The sequence below is a fragment of the Cyprinodon tularosa genome, unplaced genomic scaffold (genome assembly GCF_016077235.1).
Source record: "Cyprinodon tularosa strain WSP-4 unplaced genomic scaffold, ASM1607723v1 ctg306, whole genome shotgun sequence".
In the NCBI taxonomy this organism is placed as follows: domain Eukaryota; kingdom Metazoa; phylum Chordata; class Actinopteri; order Cyprinodontiformes; family Cyprinodontidae; genus Cyprinodon; species Cyprinodon tularosa.
This window is the reverse complement of record NW_024039015.1, coordinates 2,020,930-2,041,151: the sequence shown is the minus strand read 5'-3', so window position 1 is coordinate 2,041,151 and position 20,222 is coordinate 2,020,930. Positions and strand designations below refer to the sequence as shown.

Genomic DNA, 20,222 nt, shown 5'->3' with positions numbered 1-20,222 from the left:
TAGAGGTGAATTGTTAAGGCCTAGAGTTACTGAAGAACCCATTTTTTTCATGTGAGGTTCAAGGGTACTACTTCTCCAATTCTGTCTGAAATTATCTTGCATTTATTTAATTTTTCTTAAAATTTCTTTCCAAAACTCTCTCTTTTTGCTAGATGATATGCAAACAACACAGCTGTCCGTTACAGAGAGTATTTCACCCCTAACAGATTTCTTCTGCTTCTAACTTTATGTCATTATGACATGTATCATTTTTATGCCAGAAAAATATAACCTAAAAAATATATAGAATATAGATTTTAAATCAGGATAAGAATTTTTGAAGGGAAAAAAAGCAAGCCAAACCAACTAGGATTCAGTTTCAAAATATAATTCCCCCCCTCCTATCTTGAGACTTGATTGTGGTTTGCCACATTTTTTTGCAGTGGTTTTTTTAGGCACACAATAGTGTGATTAGTGCAGAACTTAAGAAATGAATGGAAACCTGAAATGTTCTTAGATTAAAATGAATCTAGAATTACTAGATGCCTTATAATGAATAAAAATGCCTCCAAAAGCAGCTCCCATTGTTTCAGTTTATGAGTAGAATAAGCTATAGATAATTAGAAAAGTTATTAGCAGTATATATATTCATATATATATATATATATTTAAGTCGAAATACACATAGACATAGTTCTCAATATAGTGCACTGATTTGCTGTATCGACGGCTTATAAAAATGGTTATTTTTTATAATAAAAACAACCATTAAATTGGGCTTAAACTACATTACGCTATATCATACAACTAATTTATATTATTAGTACAACCTATTTGAAGAAAAAGATCAGAAAAACTAAATATCCCTCCCAAAAAAACTACAAGAAAATCTTATAAATATACCCTGCATAAAGGCACTATTAAATAATAATAGCGCTGTTCCTCTTAAAGCCCTTAACTGACATTTCATCTTAAGATAGCTTCTTTCATTCTAATGATTTAGACTGTTGCTTTATGGTAGAGGACTAATCAGCAAATTACAACATCCAATTAAAATAATCTAAACAGAACAGAAAAATATCTCAGAACCTTTGAATATCACGTTGCAGTTGTTTTATCAGAGAGCTAAAAGCTCAGATTATGACAAATTAAACTGAAATATTGGGACTTGTATAAGATAAGTACAACTTCACAGATGAAACATCAATCCCAAAACACTCCCAGAGTGCATTTACAAGTGCAACTGCTCTACACGGCTGTCTGTGTGTTGCAACTTTAACATCTTCTGCTTTTGCAATCCAACCCCACAGTCTTTATTGTTTTATTTGTTTATTGCAGTTGTTGTTTTTTTTTTTTTCGGTTTTTAGTTTTCAGGCCAGGCTTTTTCTGTAATAATCTACAAAACTTTGAAATTAATCTGAAAAGCATGAATCAGAATTTAGGGTTTACTTGGAAAATATCTAATACCGATATTGGCGAGAAGCCCGGTACAGGTCACAACTATAGTAGATTAGTTCCATATATTTGTTCTAGTTATCATAGTTTGGTTTTTATTTGCCACAAAAAAAAAAAAAAAATAATTCCCTTCCTACAGACTGAGCGGCCTAATGTTCCCTCATCTAAATCCTAACCATTATTGTTCTGGGGTGGTCTAAAGGATTCATTTCTGCTTATTCGTTCACAATTTGCATCATTCAGACTGTAATTTGTTTAATCTATCTGTCCTTTAGAGAGCGGTCAGACAGCTGAGCCGTCCCCTGAAACAGATGTAATGTAAGCAAAGATAATTTTATATTTAGCATCTACTATTTAGATGTTCAAAAAGCAAGGAAAATATGTCATCATCTTTGTAAGCTTTACTCACAACAACACAGGTCTTCAACAGGGGGTCTGCGGCCCCGAGGGGGTCCATGGAGGTACTGCATGGGGGGGTCGTGAAATTTTTTTTATAGATTTGGCTTTTTTTTTTATATTCCCACCCGCAATTTTTTCCACTAATGGAAATGTCTTAAAATACACATTAACATGAATTCAACACACTGTTGTAAACAGATAAATGGAGGAAGAAGATGTCTTTCAGTCATCAATGAACACATTCAGCGACACACAGGAGCTCTTTCAAGCTGGACATTCACAACACCTGTCCCATCAACCAGGAATCAGAATCAGAAATACTTTAATAATCCCAGGGAGAATTTCATTACATTACTCCATCTGTAACAGAGTGACTATAGGACCAGTTTGATAGAACACAATTTCATACAATATATTTATATATAATTAGGGGTCCCCGCTCCATCTCACCATCAGTTTGGGGGCCCTTGGCCTGGAAAACATTAAGGACCCCTGCACTACATGGTCACCACGGAAAAGTCCAATACACAATCTATTATCTGTTTCTACTGTTCTACTGTGAGCCTTTCCAGACATACATGTTTTTATTGCCAATATTTACAATTATACTATAATTAAAGGAATAATTACAGAAGCCTGGTGGTTTAGTTTAAGAAAGTTACCAGGTCAACTGGATTCTTTGGTAATTTTAGTGTTAAAAGAACCTGTATGCCAACATGAAGTAGGCTAAAATGTGTCAAAACCATGCACTTTTACTATTAATGTTTTTTTTTTCCATTTAAATAGAGGCATACATAATCTTTACACCACTACTCAAACTTTAAGCGGCTGTTTCTGTTCTGACTCTGTTGCAGAGGGTTGTAAATTCTTCATTGCATTTTTGAAAAGTACGATTCCAATTAGACTTTCAAATTTCTGGCTGGCCCATGAAAATTGGGCAATTTAATACAATGGGGTATTTACTTCTTTGTTAAAATGTTTAAAATGAAAAATAAACAGTTTAATGTATATCAAATGTATAGATTATTGGTTCAATTTATTTGGTAACATTTATCAAAAGAAAACCAGCAATGATTACCTAATCCCATCCATTTTCTTCACACGCTTAATCCCAAGTGGGGATTGGTGCCTATCTCCAGCAGTCAATGGGCGAGAGGCGGGGTACACCCTGGACAGGTCGCCAGTCCATCACAGCGCAACATAGAGACAAACAACCGTTCACGCACACACTCACACCTAAGGAGAATTTAGAGAAGCCAATTATCCTAACAGTCATGTTTTGTTTTTGGACTGTGGGAGGAAGCCGGAGTACCCGGAGAGAACCCACGCATGCTCAGGGAGAACATGCAAACTCCATGCAGAAAGACCCCGGGCCGGGAATTGAAAGCTACAGTGTGTCATTTTCAGCGACATCTAACGTCCAGACTGCAGACCGCAGCAACATGAACATCTCCCCCCCACCGCTTCTCCTCCCCAACAGTACGGCGAGCGTTACGGGACAAAATGTCTTCCACGACGTCCGCATCACCTACCTTCTCAAGTGATGAGGTTTGTTTACATAGATAATTTTAATACTGCCATCTATTGTTCAGTACCGTCTCAGTTCATCTCTCTCAACTTTCCGTAGTTACTTTCGAGCGTAATGGCCGATCTCGCAATCGCTAGTTTATTGGCTCTGCGCTGCTGTAGCGCAAAGATGTCTGCCTCCATGGCTGCGAGACCCGCTCCTATGTAATTATAAATAACGAATTCTAAGGCAACGCAAATATTAAGGTTAAGAGGCTGAGCTCGTAGATGATGATAAATAACATAGTTATGTATAATATATTACATTTCTGACTGTATATCCCTGTAATTATTACACACTGTAGCTTTAAACCAAGAACCTTCTTGCTGCAAGGCAGCGGTGCTACCCACTGCTGCACTAAGTAGCCAATTACCTACGGAAGAAAAACATTCTCATCGGAATCTGCATTTTTTTTAACACTGACTTTCAAACACTGAATTTTTTTAATACCGAATTTTAAACACTGATTTTTTTTAGACAATGAATTCCTTACACTCAATTTTTATCTGGTTTCACTGGCTAGAAGCTGCTCGACTCTGTCGAGTGTAGATTGCTTTGGCTTGAGTTCACCAAAAGTTCAACACATTTGCAGCTGAATGTTTTGCAGTTGAATTTTTTTGCAGCTGAATTTTATTCTGGTGAATTTTTAGCCCATAAAAATTAAGTGTAAGGAATTCAATGTCTAAAAAAATTCAGTGTTTAAAATTTGTTGTTAAAAAAATTCAGTGTTTAAAATTCGGTGTTATAAAAAGGCAGATTCCAATGAGACTGTTTTTCTTCCATAATTACCTAATATTAGCTAGTAATCTAACATAATGCAACAAAGTAAATCAATATGTCAAGCACAAGAACATAATTAATATCTACTTAATTACTTCATAACAGTGGATATAATATTTACTTAAATTTTGAGTAAAATGCTGTTTGTTCCAATGAAAAACAAGTACACTTTAATTCATAAAAAAAATAAAAAAACTAATTTATAACTTGGATGTAATTAAGTAAATGTTACTTAATGTTTAATGTTACTTAATACTTAATTTCTTCAAAACTGTTACGTCTTATAAAAAATAAAATTCTCTTGACACTGGCAAGTGATTGTTTCTTGATATTGCAGCATTAAATTTTACATAAATATATTTTTTAAGTAAGTCTTAAGAGATGTTTTTTTTTTCATGTCCTTAAGCAGTTCATCAACAGATGAGAAATAATGCTACTAACATCTTTTATTTGCAAAATAAAAGCCTTTTTAAGGCCCTGGGACTCAAGCAAACCGAGGTGGATCAGGCATCCAACCAGTAACAACTTCTACAACCCAACAGGCCTCACCTGCCTTAGTAGAAAAATGCAAAGCTAATAGCATCTATGTGACAGTTCCAAGGCAGAAACTTAAATAAGCTGGAGAAGAAACCATTTATTTAAGTAAGGGATTAATAATAACACCAAAAGTGAAGCAGAATCCAAATAAACGAAATGACCGTGAGCTTTGCAACGATCCATTATTACAGCTGCCAGCTGCCGGTGACAGGCACCGGGAAGCTATTACTGCAATCCCTTTATTCTTCATGGCTCAAAAACAGGGAAAAAAAAAATAATGTTTCTTAATAAGCCAGCCATTATCTCTGAGAACCATAAAGCAGACATTAAAACATTTCAGTCGGAAGGAGCTCTGAAGGTCAGCGTTTATATGCCGTTCATATGCCAGCTCCTTTAAATGTCATTTAGTCGGAGCTTCTTAAGTCCCATCTTCTGCATGTTGTCTCACCGCAAGATGTTGCCTGATTAAAATGAATGTCATCCGACTCCTGTCGTCTGAATCTTTGGGGAAAGAAATTTGGGAACAGCTTAAAAAAATGCAGGGAGGGTTAAAAACTGACTTGGACTCAGCAGAGGAGGCACCCTGTTGAATCTCTATTAGCCTAAACAGGCAACTGCTCTGAACATATAAGAGGGGCTTTGTGAGATTCTCTCTCTGCTGCAACACTCTGCACATCTTTTTATTTATTTTTTTCCTTTTCTGACAAGCTGTTTCGTTGCCTTATGTGATTACTTCAACGTTACAGTTTGCGACGGCTGGAAAACCAGATAAAGAGCGAAGAAAAATCCCCATTTGAAAACGGATATGCCGACCAAGAACCAAGACTTAACTGTCATTTGAAATCAACTTGTTTGAAAACCTCTACTCTCATCTCTCTTTGAGTTCCTGTGGTGCCCCTCCTTCGCTGTCTCCTGCATCGGTGCACTCAATAAAGAAATAAAAAAAATTAAAAAAGGTTCTCTCATCCCTGTGAATAAATTCAAATCAGGAATGGATGTTTGTATCTTGTAGCACTGTTTCATACATATGATCCCGATTTTCCTGTTTTTTAGGTCTTTGAACACATCTGAGAACTGTTCACCATCTCTAGATGTCCAATGTTATCTCCAATCAGTTCAAAATGAGATTTTCACACTATCTGACACCATGTGCTTTCAGTTTACTTTGGCATTGGTCTTGCAGTCTCCGTCTCGCGGCGGGGCTAATCTCACTCAGGTTGGGGCTCCACTATCTTGGAGGAACGAAGAAGGGAGGGCTCGCTGTGTGCCTCCAGTTCAAAGATGGACCCTAATTCATGTTGCTGTGCTAAAAGCAGAGGCATGAGACACATGGGGGCACCGGGAGGCGGCAGGAAGCCTCAACAGGACTCCCTAGAGTTTTCTGTCAAGTTTCGGTGTTTGACGCTGGCCGCCGTACCGCCGCTGCTGCAGCCGCCGCCTCGCTGTGAATGCTTGGCAGCCTGTGGTCTGGATATTTGAAGATAACGTTTGCTATTAATAAACAAACAGAAGCAATTACTGGGAGGCAGAGGAGAGGAGAGGGATTGGATTAGCTCGGGATGAGTGCCGATCTCAGTAAAGTCCAAACTGATGAGCTCCAGCACTCCAAAGACTCCAAAGGCTGCAGAGATACCGATCCCTTCTCACTGACCCCCCTATAGCCCCACTGCCTGCAGCTGCTCAGAGATAACACTCCTCTGTTGGTGTGTGTGTCTGTTTGTGTGCAAATGCAATGTTCATGTCAGAACTGTGTGTATTTATGTAAAATCATTTCTGAATAATAAAAATTAGGGGTGTAACGATACATCCAGCTGAGACAAGGTTATTCATAATTTTACCGTTTTTCGTTTTTGCTTTTACAAGTAGTAAAAATACTAGTATCCCTATTAGTTTGTTTTAAAAGCTCCCTTTGAAATAAAGCCTATTTTGAAATATTTCGGGTTTCACGCTCGTCTAATGCTGTATTAGTACCAAAAACAGCTTTAAAATCTTAAAGAATGTCTTTTCAGTGAAGAACCATGCAGTTCAGTGTTGATTACTTTAAGCAATTTAGCTATTTACCTAGAGATAATCAAAAGCATTACAGACCAATTATTGGTTTGATAGATTTTAAACTGGATCACAACAGTTTAGGGTGAATTTAAATCACTTCTTGCACCATAACTGTCCCTTTTGACAGAGCCACAAACATACAATATACCAAAAATAAATTCATACCAATAAGAATTAAATGTGAAATATTAATAGTTCTAAATAAATAAGCTTCTTCATTATATTATTACTATTAATATTAGATTGAATATTTGTACTTCTTATTTGTAGTTATTTAAATTTCCAATATTCTATAGATGTTCCCATAAATTGAACAAAATAAAAATGGCTTAAACAGCAGAAGTGACATTCAGACTATTCTGTCAATTCATATCTGATAATGTTTTTAATGATAAAAGCCAAAAATGTGAAAATGTCCCCATCCCAGTCCAGTTTGATACAACTTTAAAAAATAGCCAATAGGTAGCAGAATGCTAACTTTAGTCTCCATGGAGGTTAATCAATCACAGTGCTTATAAATCCTGTTCATTTGCTCTATAGCTTTGTTTTTTTCTTTCAGTGGCGTCAAGATAACAATAAAAACCCATATTATGCTCCGTGGGTGCATTGGGGTTACCTATTTTCATAACACTTAATGAGTGTATTTTACACAATACAAGCACAATTTAAAGAATATGAGTGCAGCCTAGCAGCGGGATGCTGACCCCCCCCACCCCATGGAAAAAAAACTCAGCAAATATATCTCATGGTTAGTGTTTGTCAGAACAGCATACCCTGCCAGATCGGCATACATTGTTCTAACACTCATGCACGCACATGCGCAACAGAGAATTATTCCCACGTTGAATTTTAGCAGCAGTGTACCGACCAGCAAAAACATGTTTATTTTAACTTTTAAAAAAGAAAATCGACTTTGATTATACTGTTATTTCTTGGATGTTGAAACAGCCAGACATGATTGAAGTTTCTGGGATGATTAAGGAAGAAGCCTCTATAACTGAAATCATGTTACTCAATATTAATTTAAAATAAGTGACTATAGTAGTAAAAAAATGTGTGTGCGGGAATTTGAAATGTGTTAGATTTTGTTTTCATGTTTAAAATCATAGAAAACATTTGCTGTGGTTTACATTGTGACTGAATTAATTTAGGTTAGATAAAAACTAAAAGTATGTCAATCTGACTGCGTATGCTGTTCTGACAGAGCATCAGTTTTTGCAGTTAAAATGATCATTTGTGCTTTTTTTTATTTGTTAAATAGTAAAGATTATTTATTAAGGTCATCCAGAGGTCACTATCCCCCCATTAGGCTCCGAACTGAACCAAAGCCTTCTACTTCTTTAGTGCTTTAGTAGTGCACTGTGTTACCATCATTGTGGTAAAAGAATTATGCACGTGGGATGTTTACTACATACCTATAATGTAAAATACAATCATTTAGCGATATTGAAGAAAGTGGTGAAGGAAAGTAGGTGACCCAAATGCACCAATTGGAATAATGTTTCACTTTTGTTGGAATCTGTCTTCTCTTTAATATGGAAGGAAAAGGTTTTTAAAGAACACTGGGCGTCATTCTCCTGATGATATTTGTCATTTTCATGATTTACCAATTAAATATTCTTATTTTGAGGACATAATGTTGAGGAGAAAGAAAGATATAAAAAAGTGCTTTAAACCAGTGCTGTGCATCTAAGGCTACGTTCACACTGCAGCCTGAAGTGACCCAAATCTGACTTTTTTGCACATATGCGACCTGGATCTGATCTTTTCATGACAGTCTTAACAACTCAGATGTGATTTTTTCCAATGCGACCCAGGCCAATTGGCTATTTGGTCCTTAATCCGATACGAATCTGATCTGTTCAAATGCAACCTGTGTGCTGATGAAGATTCTCAGTCATCCAGGTCATAGTCATTCCGTAAAAGTTCAAAAAATATCCACAGGACTTGGTTTCCAAGGTTTGAAGACGTTTCGCCACCTCTCCAGGAAGCTTTCTCAATTCAAATGTCTGGATCCGCAGTGAGTTTGAGTCTTTATATAGATAAGGCCTTGTATTGCTTTGAAACATGCAAATGGAAACCGATGAGTGGGACATTGGTTCCATTGTTAGCCTGTAATATCTGAAACCTGTCTATGATTCTGAAAGTCAGTCATTAAGGGGGGGAGGGGAATTTTCTCCTGTAAGGACAGTGGATTTTTTTTTACTTTTACGGAATCAGACCTGTGTGCCATTAATACCCGACAAAGGTCACAATTCTGCGTCTTGCTATCCAGAAGCGGTAAGAAAAACAATAACCATGGCGGACGATAATGCGGAGAGTAGTATATGTGTTTAACCATATTAAAAACATTGAGTTTTTAAGGTTGGGAAAGATCGCTAGGTGTGCTCCAGCGCTGCCATCCATGTTTACTTCCGTAAAAATAGAGCACACTGGCTTGTGACGTCAGTACATCCTCTACTGCGCATAAGGGACAATTGCGTTCTATGAATGCAGTCCACACAGGCGATCGCATAGACGTCGCTTATATTTGGAAATGTGAAAGGCAACACAAAAAAAATCGAATTTCACAAAATAGTCGTAATTGAGCTTCAACGCCAGCAGTGTGAACGTAGCCCAATTTACTTGAGATTAACAGACTTCCAAAAACTTCAAGAAGAGTAAATTAAGAACAAATAAACCAAAAACACATCAGAATTTCTCATGAACTCATGCTGGGATGTACATATAACAGCTGCAGTTACCTTTTAAATGCATGAATGCAATGGGAGGATTCATGTCCATGTGATTGTTTGCTACTGCAGCAGAGCAGAGGAGTAAAACTTCTTCCTCCTCCTCCTTGCTGTCCCTGCAGTGTGTCACTCCGTCAGGTTTTAGATTAGGCTGATCTAGTTAGGATTCCCACTGTGGCATCTGGAACTGCTGTCAAGGCTTTCTCGACGGTACGAGTCCAGCCTGCACTGGGGATGACTGACAATCTCTACTATGTCTCATTCTCCTCGGAGACTCGGAATAGTCAATAATTCAGCAAGAAGGTGCCTTCTCAAGGAACACCGCGAAATGAAAACTGTGTCTGTCTTCCCACGCTCCCTTCATAATTTCTCTCTCAAACTAGAATTCCTCCTCCATCCTACCCTTGTTCTCTCCGCTCCCCCACCTCACCCACTACCCACCCTCCCACCCCACCACACACTGTCACTCTGTCTATATTGCACTGCTTCAATAATTCAAAGTCATATATAAAAGTCAATGAAATTTACCATACCTCGGGTCATTACGATGCCTGCTAGGGATTTGTGTCGAGCGTGTGCTGGGCTGCAGCCACCCACCAGCGATCGGTACTTCTCCCTCACCAACTGGAATATTGAATCGGCAAAATCCTGAAAAAAAAACACACAATTTCTGCCTTAATTTCCTTTTGAACATTAATGGGTGCTGACTGACTGCCAAGGTTGAATTTTTTAATATTTTGTTCTCCTTCTTGAACATGTCAGGCCAGAGAGGTTTCAAATAGCAGATCATAATGAAATTGGGGGAAAAAATCCACTCTTTGCAAGATTTAAACACCTTAGTAGCAATTAAAATAAAAAAGAGACCCATCTTTATTAGAGGTAAGTCTTCAGAAATTATTGAAGGAGAATTGCAGCTGGAGAGCAGATCCATGCAAACTAGAAGTAGACAGTTGTCCTACGACAATGGAGCATTTAAGGTCGTGTAGGGTGACCATATTTTCATTTGGGAAAACCAGGACACCTTGGAGCGGGGGGGCGGGGTGATTGAAAGAACAAATGTCTCATCATCGGGATTTGCTCCGTGATCAGACGAAATGTTACTTGGCACAGAACAGTGGTGAAAATTGGAAGTTCAGTTTAATATAATACAACTCTGTGAATAGTTCCGTCTGAAATGAATGAAAATGGTTGTTTTAATGGTTATTGAGTCAGATATGTGGCGGTAATGTTTGGTTTATCTAAAGGCTTTTATTTGTTACTGTGTAAATGGGTTTGGCTATAATTTAAGGACAGATTCTAATAGATCGGCAGTGTGGGGACTATAAATTTGATAGGAGTTAAATTTTTTTATTCTTGTTTTGCACAATATGCTTAACTAAGTATTTTTTGTTGTTGAATATTAGAGATTTTGCAGATATATTTTGTAGATACATTGTTTAGATTTACCTATATATTTCTAACCCCTTTATAGAATAGAATAGAAAATCCCTTTATTGTCCCACAATGGGCAAATTTACAGCAGCAGGAAGATTATTGAAAATGGTCACACAAATGTGGACCTTAGAAAAATGTATAAGAATAACATAATAGGGAAGAGTTAAAATATAAAAAATAAAATTCTGTAAAGTGTTTTAACAATATAAAACTGGGGAATAAATAACCAATATGCAGCTATGGACATTTTTACAGTAATGGATATTTGAAAATAGCAGCAACATCAGAGATGTGCAGAATGACAGCAGCAGGTTATTTAACTGACTAAGGTTTCTATCATTACATTTGAATTGATTTGTTCCTGCTCCCGGTGGTTGGAATCTTTATTCCACTCTGGATTCTTGTGAGTGTAGTCTTTGTTCACTTTAACCTTTTTTAAAAATAAATAAACAAACAGTTTTGAAAACCTTGGTATTCATTCTTTTCCTGCTTTGTGTGCCAACTTTCACGGTTGCTAAGCAACAGAGCATACGGCGGTAAAACCCGCCGAAGGGTGGACCTGTTCGAATTTACAGACAAAACTCTTCCGGCCTCCTTATTTTCAAGGACTTCGAAGGATCCAGTCCAGGTAGACCGCGTCCTTGGAGGATGCAGCCCAGGTTTTCGAACAGAGCCTCTGATTAAGAGCAGGGCTGCCCGCACTGACGCGGCTCAGGGATTACGTCACACGGAGCGTCGTGCGCAGTGAAATCAGGACATTTCCTCACTTTCTAAAAAAAACCCGGGACGCCCGGGACAGGACGTGAAATACGGATATGTCCCGGGAAATACGGACGTTTGGTCACCCTAAGGTCGTGAAAACAATGAACCCCAAGAGAAAAACATTTATGTGGTTGTCTTAATGCAGAGGAAAATTCTAATAAAATCTCAATTGCAATTTTGATTTTTTTTAAATCAGAATTTTGCTTTAGCCTTACTCTCTACATCTTTCTATTAGTAGTGTGAAAATGATAAATAAATGCATTCAGTGAAGCTTTTTAATGGCTAAGAACATTTTTTATCCATTCTCAACCAAAGAAAGGCTTTGCTTGCTTTTTACAGTTGATGTTGTTCTGTTGCTGTCATGCACTAGAGAAGCAAAAGTGCTTCATGTGAAGCATCGCTATGTCTTTATTCCAAACAGTAATTAAGTTAACAACTTGAAACAAATACATGAGTCTCTCAGACCAAAATGCACAGTAAGGAGGATAGTAGGGAAGGTTCAAACCTTGAAACTTAACATAAATTATTCAAATCTTGTTCCCATCAAGTCTCACTAAAAACCATCTACTCTACAGCTCTGGACACATTTACACTTGATGAGGGTAGGATATACACTATATTGCCAAAAGTATTTGCTCACCTGCCTTGACTCACATATGAGCTTAAGTGACATCCCGTTCCTAATCCATAGGGTTCAATATGACGTCGGTCCACCCTTTGCAGCTAGAACAGCTTCAACTCTTCTGGGAAGGCTGTCCACAAGGTTTAGGAGTGTGTTTATGGGAATTTTTGACCATTCTTCCAGAAGCGCATTTGTGAGGTCGCACACTGATGTTGGACGAGAAGGCCTGGCTCTCAGTCTCCGCTCTAATTCATCCCAAAGGTGTTCTATCGGGTTGAGGTCAGGACTCTGTGCAGGCCAGTCAAGTTCATCCACACCAGACTCTGTCATCCATGTCTTTATGGACCTTGCTTTGTGCACTGGTGCACAGTCTTGTTGGAAGAGGAAGGGGCCAGCTCCAAACTGTTCCCACAAAGTTGGGAGCATGGAATTGTCCAAAATGTCTTGGTATGCTGAAGCATTCAGAGTTCCTTTCACTGGAACTAAGGGGCCAAGCCCAGCTCCTGAAAAACAACCCCACACCATAATCCCCCCTCCACCAAACTTTACACTTGGCACAATGCAGTCAGACAAGTACCGTTCTCCTGGCAACCGCCAAACCCAGACCCGTCCATCAGATTGCCAGATGGAGAAGCGCGATTCGTCACTCCAGAGAACGCGTCTCCACTGCTCTAGAGTCCAGTGGCGGCGTGCTTTACACCACCGCATCCGACGCTTTGCATTGCACTTGGTGATGTATGGCTTGGATGCAGCTGCTCGACCATGGAAACCCATTCCATGAAGCTCTCTGCGCACTGTTCTTGAGCTAATCTGAAGGCCACATGAAGTTTGGAGGTCTGTAGTGATTGACTCTGCAGAAAGTTGGCGACCTCTTCGCACTATGCGCGTCAGCATCCGCTGACCCCGCTGCGTCAGTTTACGTGGCCTACCACTTCGTGGCTGAGTTGCTGTCGTTCCCAAACACTTCCATTTTCTTATAATACAGCTGACAGTTGACTGTGGAATATTTAGGAGCGAGGAAATTTCACGACTGGATTTGTTGCACAGGTGGCATCCTATCACAGTTCCACGCTGGAATTCACTGAGCTCCTGAGAGCGACCCATTCTTTCACAAATGTTTGTAAAAACAGTCTGCATGCCTAGGTGCTTGAATTTATACACCTGTGGCCATGGAAGTGATTGGAACACCTGATTCCAATAATTTGGATGGGTGAGCAAATACTTTTGGCAATATAGTGTATGTAAAATGGGGAAAGAAAAGATTTATAAAAAGAGGCCCATAAATTTAGAGGCTCTGTGTTCTGACATGAATGTACAACTTCTCATTACCTTTAAATCCGCATGTGTTTTTGTTGTGAAAACTATATTAATTTGCAATAATTTGGTATTAGTACTTAACAACATGTTGTATGAAAACAATAATATGAAAATCTAGATTTTAAATGTATGTCCTCAGTGTGATTACATTATGCCAGGCTGCTGTTTAAAGTCGTAAGGAAACCGGTGGCGCATGACTTTACACGAGTGAATAAAGTGAATGTGATTGGTCATTTATCAAGGGGGCGGGATTGTTGTGGCGGAAGGTTCGCAAACAAGTTTGGTTGTGGCCGGTTTGTTTATGGCATCTTGCTAATCAGTTAGTAACTTAGTGCTAGTAGGTTCCCAATGGGAAATTCCATTGGGACAAAGTAGCACTAAATTGGTGACTTAGAAACGACACTGTCAAGGAACGCTATGGACAGCGGAAACATGCAAGAGGAGGAGAGTTTTGTGTCGGAGGTCGTGGATGAGTCTCCTTCGTCATCCATTTTTTATTTAGAGGAGGAAAGTGGGGACGAAGATGTTGTGGAAGAGGATGCCAGGGCGGCAGAAGCTTGGTTTGGTGTAGAAGGCTTCCAGCCGTACATGTTTGAGCCCTTGCCTCGCAATGCTGCCAGTTCTGTTAGCTGTACGCCTGCCAAAGACACAGACGTCCATCCCAGTGAACACTAGGGCGGAACTCAGTGGGAAAGGAAATGATTCTTATTTCTTATTTAACTGTTGTGTATATTAGCTGTGACATATGAATCAAGATGCTATGACTGAAAAAATTTGATTGACAGATGATTGCTGATATATGATACGAATTTAGGTGTTCAAGCTGAAGTATAACTAACTGGCCTGCATAAGATAACGGGGAAAAAACACAGATTTTAAGACAGGATTTTTTATTTTTTTTTTAGATACAAATTTTCTAAATTTTGGGACAATATCGTCTGATAAAGAATACATTTATATACATGTTTAAACCAGAATCAATTGAATTTTAAATATGACTTCCCTACGACGTTAAAGCCTAGTTAAAGCATGACACAGCAAAATGTGTGGAAAAAAATTAAACAACATTTGTTGGTGAGACAGTGTTGTTTATTTTTACCCAAGATGTACAATCTTACCAAAGCATGAGGAAATGCATGAACAAAACCTGACTTCAAATACAGCTAGATGTTCTATGATAATCTAAGCTCTGTTTTAATCAGTATTAACATCTTCAAATAGCTTTATTTTAAGGTTTTTAAGTCAACTCTTTGTGGTTAAAGAGTTGACTCATTTTATTTTAAGCAACCTAAACATTTATAAGTCAGTTTAGACTGAGTAACCAAAGTTAAACCGAGTTGGAAGAATTTAAATAAAACTTGGTAACATGCTTGTTTTGCGGCCAATATAATTTCGATATAAAACAGTATTCTGGGTATTGTCCCAGAATAATTGTCTGCTCTCTGGCTTAACTCAAGGGCAACAGAAACAGGTTTGGACAAGATATTCACATCACTTCTCATTTTGTCCTTCATCCACCACTCGCTGACAATCTCTATGCTTCTTTTCCAGCTAACACAAATTATATTTTGGTTCTTCTCACTCCTGTCTGCAAACTCCAAATCTCCAAATTACAGCTTGAATTAAAAATGTTCTTCCACTCATTCCTCCAAATCGTCCCGTCCGTTCCTGTGTCCAAACCCAAAGCTTCTCATCAGACGCCCACTAATTCTGTTTAACAGATGTTGCCAAAGCATGTGTCTCTCACTCACACCCCTCCAAAGCCTTCACGCTCCTCATCCCGGTCGTAATTAAGGGCTTAGCCCAGAGCTGCTTCAGTGTGCCAACTGTAAAACATAAATGCATCACCGGGAGATGGCAACAGAGTGGCGTCACAGAGGGCCCTTTTGGACTGATCGCTACTTGCTGTAGCTAAGAGGACATCAACAGATGCCAGAGCGACAGACATACAGAGCGAGGAAGGGGGAGGGGGAGAGATTAGGGCAGCAAGAAGACGAGGAGAGCGAATGAATTAGTGAACATATTGCACATTATAACCCTCATCAGAGCTGTGAAATACTCTCACAGTCAGAACTGGAAGCTGAGGTGCTCACAGCCGGTGGTGTGGTGGGTGGCGGCGGGTCCATGCGTATGTATGCACAAGCACATATTGCTGCTCTGACACTAAAGTCAGCTAGAAGCTTCTTCTAGAGCAGAGAGAGAGAGGTGAAAAGTTTGCTTGATTAATTATTTCAGCACAGAACACTTTAGCATTTTTAACTAACACCTGTGTTCTTACTTACATCTCATCTCTCATCACTTTATTTCCTTAACAGACAGAAGGCATGGGTAGATTAAGGTATATATATATATATATATATATATATATATATATATATATATATATATATATATATATATATATTCTTTATTTTCATATGTTATTTATTGCCAAAAGTCATCCAGCCAAATTATTGGAATCAGGTGTTCCAACTACTTTCATGGCCACTCATCGCCACTCGTCAATATAATCAAGCACTTAGACATGCAGGCAAAAACAAATATTTGTGAAAGAATACAGTAGGTTCCTCTCAGGAGCTCAGTGAATTCCAGTGTGGAACTATGATATGAAGCCACCTGTGCATCAAATCCAGTCGTGATATTTCTGCGCTCCTAAGTATTCACAGTCATCTTTCAGCTGTATCATAAGACAATAAAAATTTTTGGGAACGACAGCAATTCAGGTAGGCCACGTAAACAGATGTAGTGGCGTCAGCGGATACGGAGACATGTGAAGTGTGAAGATGTTTCCAAATTTCTGCAGAGTGAATTGCCACACACCTCCAAACGTCCTGTGGCCTTCAGATTAGCTCAACAACAGTGCGTAGAGGACTTCATGACATGGGTTCCCATAGTAAAGCAGCTGCAAAGCAGCTATACATTACCAAGTAAAATGTAAATTATTGGTTGCACTGGGGTAAAACATGCTGTTACTGGACTCAAGTGTAGTGGAGATGTGTTCTATTGGGTGACAAATCCTGCTTCTCATCTGAAAATCTGATGAATGAGTCTGAGTTTGGCGGTTCCCAGGAGAAAGGTGCTTCTCTGACTGGATTGTGCTGAGTGTAAAGTTTGATGTAGGGGGGATTGTGGTGTATGTCTTTTCAGAAGCTTGGTACCTTACAGTAGTTCCAATTAAACAAATTCTAAATACTTTTGCATACCAAGACAGTTTGCACAATTCTCACCTTTGTGGGAACAGTTTGGAGCTGGCCCTTTCCTCTTCCAACATGACTGTGCACCAGTGGACAAAGCAAGGTCTACAAACACATGGAAGACAGATTCTGTTGTGGTTAAACTTAATTTGCCTGCACTGATTGAAAACCTTTGGGATGAGTGTAGAATGTAGAATTCTGGCTGGCTTGCCGAATATAGAAGCAATTCGACTGCCTTATGGGCAGTGGCGACAGTGGCGTTGGATGTAGGAGTTTGCTCTGAAATCGAAGGGTTGAAGTGGTTCAAGCCCTGACTCCGACTTTCAGTGTCGTTGTGTCCTTGGGCAAGACACTTCAGCTGCATTGTCTACTGATGGTGGTCAGAGGGCCCGGTGGCGCCAGTGCATGGCATCCCTGCTTCTGTCAGTGAGCCCCAGGGCAGCTGTGGCTACAATGTAGCTTGCCACCGTGAGTGTGTGTGTGAATGGGTGAATGAATGTAGTGTAAAGCGCTTTGGTCAAGTCTCCTAACTTGGATAAAGGCGCTATATAAGTACATGCCATTTACCATTTATTTCGTTTTATTCGTGGCCTTAAGCTCGCTTGGCACCACAGAGAATGCAGCATGTAGACAGGGTGTCTACATGCTGGAAGTCGCGTACGAATCTTGGCAAAAACATAGTTCCTAGTGGCTAACTCGCATGCAATCAGGTCATAAGTTAAGAGATTTTGAGAGGGCATCCTCTCAGGTCAGAGTAACTCCTGGCCTTGACCAGTACACGTGAATTCCAAGAAGATTTCGACAGAGCATCCAGTAGTGCACGTACATAGTGTGACATGGAGTCTATAAAAGCAGCCTGAAATGGAATGACTGTTGGGAAAAGCTGAGATTTTCTTATGAGATGTAAAGTGCTGTGATATGTTGTACTGAGGACAGTACAACGTACTGGTGGGCAGATGAGATAATCGACTGAAGGTGTCTTGATTTTTGAGATTCTACCATTTGAGCCCAAACAGAGTTAGTTCAGAGTCTAACATCAGTCTGTGTTCTGACAAATGTGCTTCTGGAAGAACGGTCAAAAAGTCTTACACACACTCCTACACCTAGTGGATGGCCATCTGAGAAGAGTCAAAGCTATTCCAACTGTGAAGGGAGGACCCACATCATATTTTATTTTCCTCTCCACTGTTGCTACAAGCATGCTTGGTGTGACGATTGCCTTTGAGCAATTGAGTCGATGCAATCAGCTGGTTTTCCTTCGAAAACTTTGAACCAATCTGACTGTATGATCTGGTTTATTTGTCTCTGTAAATGCCTTGAGATGACATGTGTAGCGAAGTGGTCCTATATAAATAAGCAGAATTTAATTAATTAGTGTATACTACATTCCATCCATAAAGAGCCAAGTAAGGTAACTGCACAGAATTTTAAAGATAAATACGCCTGAAGCTGTAAAAACAGTAACAGAGATTGTAAGAGTATGCCATGCCAGAGTCACCATAGAAGTAAAGAAGGGAGGAGAGAAAGAATAAGAGCTGGGTAAAAAACAATACATGCAGGAGAGTGAAAAGACGCATTTGTGTAGCCCTATAACAGGAGGAAACTCAGGCCCTGTCCCATAATTTATATCCTACATCCCTCTGGTGTGTACTTGGTAGAAGTGCATGTAATGGTCCAGGTTTGCAGTTTACAAGTGTGCAATATTGGAGAAATTGGACAATAACAGTTACATTTTCGAGTTGTGCCTCTGAGTTGTAATCCAGTTTATAAAAAATCTTTTTGTTCTTACAAGTTTTAATGCTAAAACATATTTTAAAACAAAAAGAGCATTTTTGTATGCATTTATAGTTTAATGAAAGATCAATGATTTCCATACTTAGAACACAATGTTTCTAAGGATGGAGGTTTGTCTGTAAACATCACCATATTTTCGCCTTTTTTCTTAATACATCACATGCAGCAATTAAATGTTAGTATTATACGTTGGTTAAATTGACTAGATGAACACTTAGCACAGGTGTGGATGGAGAGCAAAGTGAAGTGAAAGATTTAAGACACATGCACTGGAATCCATCAAATGTAATGTACAACTGAGTGCACAAGAGGGAAAGTCAGTTTGTAGCTGGTTATGCGGATCGGGATATCAAGATGGAGGAACTGCAGGAGAAGGCCGCACTCTGGTAGAAGTAAACTAAATCTGATTTTTCTGGGTGAGTTGGTGGGGTGGGGGTTAAAGGAAAGTAAATTTGTTAATAATTTGCAATTTAGGTTTCTAAATGTAAAAAAGGAAAATCTTAGGCACAAGGGGGATAAGATTAATTTGTGGTTCTAGAAAAGCTCTGCTTAACATGGCTGCATATTTGAGTAGCTCCGTGTGGTGGATGATCCTCCCACCACCACATTGTGTTAGTATTTTCTTTTCTTGCTTTATATTATATTACAATTTATGTTTAAGTTGGTTATTTATTTTAGACAGGTATTTTCTAATGGGTGCACACTTTAGTTAATGTCTGTCTGAATGGTTTATTTACACTTGTTCTTTTGTTTGAGGTGCTGCTGATGCAAACCAGCCGGAAAAGGAAACCTGGAGCGTACCATTTTTGAAAGACTGACGGGGGAGACTTGTTTCAAGTTGTTTTCAATTAGTTTGTCACTTAAATACTCTTATTGTTTCTGCTAAGTAAAAGTTAGTTTTGCTTTATTTGTTTCATAGAATGGTTAATTTTTTTGTATTTATTGGTTCTTTTGTTATGTTGTGCCTCCCTCATGTGGTAGACTTGGGTTACCCCATCCCTTTTTAAGCAGCCTTTAGTTCTTTGATTGCAGGTCAGTTTTTTGTTTGAGTTGGTTCCTCAGTTGACCTCAGTTAAGTTGGGCCCAGATTCTGTATTTAAGTTATTTTGTATTGCTTTTGAGCCTTTGTTAACCATTTTTACACAATTAAATGAAAGCACTTTTTCAAATTTTGAACACCTTTTGTCCTTATTTAAGTTTGGTCCCTCACACTCCGGCAGCTTTATTCTGTTGTTTTTTTTTGATAACATTAGTTCCTCCATTTGCGAATCACAATTTCTTTTTCATAAATTCTTCTTTTTTATATATATATTCTTCATCTCTGCTGTTGTGTTGTGCATCTGGAAGTGATTTTACCAGTATTCCAGCCTTTTTGAAAATTTGCTATGATGTGTAATCATAGCAACCATAGCAAGTTGTTTTGTTACACCCAGTAGCAACTCATAAACATATCGAAAGCTCAAAAAAAGCTTTAACTATTTCCGCAAGTATACCAGCTGAGTTGAGAGGGAGGCACTCAGGATGTAGAGCAGGAGGAAAGAGAAGATAGAGGAGCAGGAAATTCAAGTAATCACTTCCGTCAGTCATTATAGGAGATC

At 38.8% G+C, this 20,222-nt stretch overlaps 1 protein-coding gene across 2 annotated transcripts in view; it reads right to left on the bottom strand.

Annotated features, from left to right (window-relative positions):
- The window catches only part of adarb2 (adenosine deaminase RNA specific B2 (inactive)), a 303,296-nt gene that overhangs the window by 59,807 nt on the left and 223,267 nt on the right, over nt 1-20,222 (bottom strand). For both annotated transcript variants that reach the window (XM_038292043.1, XM_038292044.1), the window contains exon 4: nt 10,035-10,149. In XM_038292043.1, coding sequence (XP_038147971.1) covers nt 10,035-10,149 — 115 coding nt within the window. The remainder of the gene's footprint in view (nt 1-10,034; nt 10,150-20,222) is intronic.